We start from the raw sequence: 6,000 nt of genomic DNA, 5'->3' as shown, positions 1-6,000 counted from the left end.
GTCGGTAACAGCGTAACGTATAGCGGCGTCTGTGATAAAACCGTGAAAGGCAGGGAAGACGGGTAGCCTGCGATAATTCGAACTGCTTTATTTCCTGGCTCTGGTGAAAAGGCGACATCGCTGAAGACTCTATCCGCCGACCGAAACGAGTAACTTTGTTTTCGTCCACTCGGCCCGAGCTGTCCTGTTAAAGCGCAATCACGCGGAATTCCGACAACACTCGGGACACCCCTCAGCGCCATCAGCACCGGAGTCACCGTAAATGAGGATGGAAGGCAGTTTTATATGTACATTCGAGGGGCCACTGCGATACGGATAAACGATACAGCGGTAACGAATGATGTTCCCGTAATATTTCAACGGGTTCTCGCTGCCTTTTGCTCGGCCGGTCGCCGTTCCCTCTTTTTCTTCTAGACACTTCCGGGGTCAAGATTCACGAGACACGAAAAAGGAAGAGGCGAAAAACGAAATAAAGAAAGGCGACAAAGGCTGGGCAAAAGAATGGGTCAGGAAAAGATAAATTGGGATCACGGATGCGTTTTCGTAAAGGCAGTCGCTGCTGACTTGTTCGTGATGTTCTTAACGAACACGTGCATTACGTACGTGTGTAAGTAAATTGTACGCCGGAAGCTCGAGAAACGTGGGAGCACGGAAGAATTTGTAGCCTTGTGAAAGAAATAATGGCTTCCCGGATTAAAAACGTTTTCTTGATTGTTGGAGTTTCCGAGTGACGAACTTCAAACGGTTAGATGAACATTATTTGAACTGTTATAGCGGTGGACAGAATTCATGTAAAATTGCGCGAGGTTCTGGGATGATACTTCGTGAAAATCATGTCAGAGACAAAAAACTGTAGCTGTGCTTTAAAGAAAATCAAATTTTCAAGTAGATTCTATGTGCGAGTTTGTGTTATGTAGAAATTGTGAATTACAATCCAATTCTAATTCGACTACCATTCAAAAGTTTTCTCGTCTAAGCATAGTTGCATCGTCATTGCGTACACATTTGATGTGCAAAGTAATTAGTTCACGTATACTACTCAAGTTAATTTACTTCCTTTGCTGGGTACAATTACGAAATGTGTTCCTTTAACGCATTAATCATGAGAATCGCCATCTTTTTTTCACTCGTGAAAAGTGTTTCACTACTCCCATCTAAACATTCCCATTTTACAGTCTACTGTCACACGACAACTTCATAAATGCAGAAATTCCAAAATTCCAAAATTCCAGAAATGTAGCAGAAAATCGTTATCAAAGTACGTATCGCCACACTCCTAATAATATCCCCACAGCACAGCCAATCCGAAGTGCGCGCCAGTCGGAGAATCGAAGTCACCGTATCCATTTGTTCATTTACTAACACAGAAAACGCCAGCATGCCGATTGCAATTCAGCCGGCGGCCACGATAATCGATATACCGCATATTCCACGGCGAAGGTGGAACTGGCCGGTATCATTACTCATTAGCGGAGGCCATGCAGAGCTCATTATCCCCGAAAAAGATTATCCGCACGACAGTTGGAATCGGGTCGCCGAAAAATCTCGCGGAATGGCATTCAATCGCGGTGTCCGCGGGCGTCGCGCGATGGTTAGTTTATTCGTCGATAAATTTCACGGGCCGTAAATCCCGCGTAAATGTAATCGTCGAGCGGGCGACGACGAGATACAGGTCCCCGTTACTCATCGGTGCTCTTAGATTTCCCGACTGCCGGCGGGGATGCCACCCAGCAACGACCGCCCGCCGCCATCGCGCCGGAACTCCCTGGGAATCGTTGTTGTCCGAGCGCCTTCAAGCGAGAGGTCAGCATATGTTGTTACGCGGTTCGACACCCCGGCGGACAGGTCCCGGGGATGCCGGCTCCGAACAGGAGGATCCGTTGGCCCTGTGACGGGAGATACCGTCGGGCTGCGTGCACAGTATGTTTGCGGTGTACCGCGTACAAACTGGCTGCGCGACAGAGGCCGCGAAGTTCCGGGTGCAAACGCTGGAGAAATATAAGGTCCGCGGTCCTTTGCCACCGGCGGAGGAAGGGACCAGAGACCGAGGCCCGTCAATGGCTCTAATGCGGCTGAATGATGATACGTAACAAACCTTATTCAACAAAAAGTTTCGGTCGGCAAATTGAATCTAGGGGGTCTCGGACTGTGCTTTCCTTCTCCGTTCGTTCCCTCGCGCGTTCTTCGTTCCGCCGCTGAGAAAGGAGGTGTGGAATAAGATCGCGGCTCGGCCCGGTTGATCGTGTGCGTGTTGCGGGGGCGAGTGGCGATGGTCGAGTAACGAGCGCGACGCCAGAACCTCTTCGCCCCTGGAGAGACCGAGACGGACGATCTTTCGGATGGTTCGGGCGAACGGCCGAGTGGAGGGGATGAAAGGGCGGTCTGCGCACGCGCGACTCGCGGCGGAACAGCTTCGCGCGGCGACGCTCAGTCTCGTCTGTCGCAATCCAGTGCAGATATACGTGCAATTATCCTGTCAACAGTGCTTAAAATCTCTTCTGGTGCTCGCTCGTGGCGTTCGCTCCGCACAGCCCGGTGATCGATACAACGGTCCCGGTAAACCGATCGTCGATCGTCACTTTTCAATGAGAGCCGGTCGTACCGAGTCCTCGCGAGTCGAAGGAATTCCGCGCGACGTCCGGGCCACGTGAAACGAAAAATTGAAAGCTGAGTTCCGCGCTCGGCCGTGCTCGCGTGTTCACGGGCAAATTCGAATCGGCGCCCGCGGTCGCTCGACTTGTACGCCGGCAAGAACGATCCAGTCGGCACCGTGCGCTCCGCGGGGAGAGTTTGACGTTTCGTTCCCGGTGCCTGACCCTCTTCCCCTCCAACTCGTCCTTCGGCCCGTCGGTGTGTTGTGACATTTTCATTCGTTCCTGAAAGAAGGATAGTGTCGCGCATCTACGTTTATACCCGATACATACGGCCGCGTGTTTTACGATGATCGTGTCGCGAGATCGATGAGCATCGTTGCTCGGCCGCGCGCCCATCGATGTGCCGCCGAAGATTCCCAACCTGTTCACGCGACTAGCGAGAGGAAGACGCGACGTTCCAGTGCTGTGATATATTGTGTTCCACGGGAGGAAGCACTGTGACCGCGAAAATAATACGGAACAATCGAACACGACATTTCTTTTGTCCGAGATGACTCGCCACCTGTGGCTAAGAGCTGCGTTCACCTTGCTCGCGGTGTCAGGTAAGCTCTGTCGCCTGGAATCGTTGACTCGAGTGTCAGCGACTGCCGCGGAACGATACGCGTGGGCATGTAATTCGCTTCGACGCGTGTGTCAGTGCGAACGCGTGGGAAGAGGTTAATCGACGCCGATAAGTGACAGGATCATTGGACCCCGTCGCGTGCCGGACGAAATATCCGCGAATGTTTCACACTCCATTTTGTTTTCTCTTCCACCACCCTTCTCCGGCCACTTTGTTTTCCTTTAGACGGTTGTCCGGCAGCTGGCCAACAAATCGCGACGCGTGCACACGGATTGCTACGCCGGAATCGGTCAGCTGGTTAAAAAAAAAAGAGAACGCTGGGAAAAAGGAGGACCAGTAGCGAGTAACACGGGGATAAAGTGGCGGAAAAGTGTGTCCCGCGACCGGTCCCCGTCCCCCGCTGTTTGCTCGCGCGACAGCGCGAATCCTTCTTTCATCGTTGCGCCTCGAGCGTGAAACGGAGACAAAGGGACGCGAGCGCGAGGCTCTCTCGCGAGAGCCCCGGCTAAGCAAAGAAATATTCTTCTCCTTCGCAAACCGAGCGTGGAAAAGAGTTACGGCGCGGTACAATGTTGAAAAGCGGCAGGCCGGCTTTGTGCATTTGTTGTGTCGCTCCTTGTCCCAGCTGCTGACTACCCAGCGCGGCCCTAGCGCACCGGAAACCGATGCCAGTTGATTCCGATTGACGGGCTACGTTCGTGGTTAAGTGGATGGAGATGCTACTGGGAGGGTGTTCTCTTCGAGGAATCGAACGTTTCTGAGGAATTTTTTTGTGGTGTGCATTACGCCTCTGGGAATGCATTGGACTCTGCTTTGGGATGTCTTGCGTAGCTACCATTGATAGGGGTAGTTTGTCCTTGGTAGTTTGGGGGAACGGAGTTATTGTATTTCTTGGGAGTTTATGTTCATTAGTATTACAGTATAATGAGTGGAAAAATGATATTTCATTTGTTCTTTAATCTTCTCGGTGAACTTGGGGGTGAGGCAAAATGATATCGCAGGAGATAAGCTTCTGTTGTGAAAATTACAGGTTAATTGAACATCATATCGCAGTGTTTAGAAGGTTGATGGAATTTTGGAAGTATTTCATAAAAAGGACAGTTGCGTTTAATAATGTACAGCAGGCACGAAGATTTTAGTGGATACCAGTTAGTGAAATAGGTGTGCGAGGCAAGCCCACGTACCCTAAGTGTAAAACTCGAGACGCTTCGTAACAATACCTGCTTCCGCTTTGAAACTATCCAGTGTCCCGTAATCAGTTCAACTTACCAATCTGTGATTATTCATCTGCAATAAGAAAAATTATATTGAAACAACTCGTACATTAGTAAATTCTATGGACAGTTCTTTCTACGAAGTTGATACACGTCTTTCATCCTTCTGAAACTTCACCGAAATTGTTTAGCATTACCCCAACACGCGACCGCGTCTACCATTTTCACAATCCGAATCGTTTCGCACACCGCCGGTGTCGAATCTGTACAGATTCCCGATACGCGCGTATCCGCGCATGATCCCAGAAAGTATATTACTTTCGCGCAGGTAACGAGGTTACTCTTTCCTACTCGGCTCCGTGGTACTTCCTCTAATTTAGTGTTCGCCCCGCAAGATCAAATCGTTTGATGTTACCGTGCAAGCAATTCCAACGATGCAGGTAATAATCTTGAAATTGGCAAAGGAAATTGCTGCGTGGCGATGGTTCGGCGAGCAATCAGAATTCTTCGTAAATGCAAATCGATTTCATTTCTCTTTGGAACGGTGTACGCGTAACCGGGTGCTCTTTGTCGTGGCGCGGGTATTGGCTCGGCTGGAAGCCTCCGCCCGTCCTCGCAGCAGTGAAATATCTCACCGACCAGACAGATTCTAACGAGTTTTCCGGTAATTAAGAAGCTATTGCGTCGCACTTATCCCATCACTGGCCCCCGTCGTTCGACGAACGATCCTCTCGCTCGTTTGCTCGCCTCGCTCCGCTATTCCCAGCCTTCGGGCGGAAATTTAAATCGCTGAGGGGACAGAACTCGTCGCTCCTTGCGGCTTGGGTGCCCGAATTCCCTTCTCCAAGCGGCGCCGATCCACGGCTGCTTGATTACGTTCACGAAACTCTCTCCGTTGTTTCGCCTAAGCAAACTCATTTGATTTCAAGCCCGGTTTTTCGACGATTTCCCTGGGTCCGTGTCCCTTGCCTGGAACTCCGAGACTGACGTCACTGAACGACCGAAAGCTGGGCCGAAGCTTTTCACGGTACGGATACCACTGGAGCCGCCGGGATTCCGCGCTCTCTAGAGTTCTCTCTCCTTCTCTCGCTGTAACTCTCTCTCTCTACTACATTGTAAAGACCGGATACTTGACTAAGCTGCAGAGAGTCACTTTTGACTACCCCCGCCGGTCGAGTGTAATCTCCGCGGTTGACTTGCGCGCTGAGCGAGAGAAACGATTTACGACGCATTAACGGGTCTCGGCTTTCCTCTCTCTCTACCCCTGTAAACTTCATGGAGCGGACTTAGCCGAACCGTACGCGTAATGCGCAGCGAGGAACGCCTATCCCTCTTTATCGCCGACGTTGCTCGAAACTTCGCGTCACGCGTGCAACTATCGGGAGCGAACCAGCTACCGGGATCTCAATGATGATCGGAACCGTCGGGCTTCGGGCTTGTGAGAAAACGCCAGCTGGTGGTCTTTAAATCAGAAAAGGGTACGTGATCGTTTATTTCTGTGGTGCATGTGGAGATGGAATTGTAGGATACCCATAGATTTCCGGAGACTTGAAATTATTACCGTCCAAAA

General features: G+C 50.9%; 1 protein-coding gene across 1 annotated transcript in view; it reads left to right on the top strand.

Moving 5' to 3' along the window:
- Positions 1 to 2,197: 2,197 nt before the first annotated feature.
- Positions 2,198 to 6,000, top strand: part of LOC116432475 (uncharacterized) — a 177,608-nt gene continuing 173,805 nt past the window's right edge. The window contains exon 1 of the mRNA XM_031989469.2: positions 2,198 to 3,196. Coding sequence (XP_031845329.1) covers positions 3,145 to 3,196 — 52 coding nt within the window. The 5' untranslated portion in view covers positions 2,198 to 3,144. The remainder of the gene's footprint in view (positions 3,197 to 6,000) is intronic.

Source organism: Nomia melanderi, chromosome 3 (assembly GCF_051020985.1).
Source record: "Nomia melanderi isolate GNS246 chromosome 3, iyNomMela1, whole genome shotgun sequence".
Lineage (NCBI taxonomy): Eukaryota > Metazoa > Arthropoda > Insecta > Hymenoptera > Halictidae > Nomia > Nomia melanderi.
Note: the sequence above shows the minus strand (reverse complement) of the source record. Positions and strands in the feature narration are given on the sequence as shown.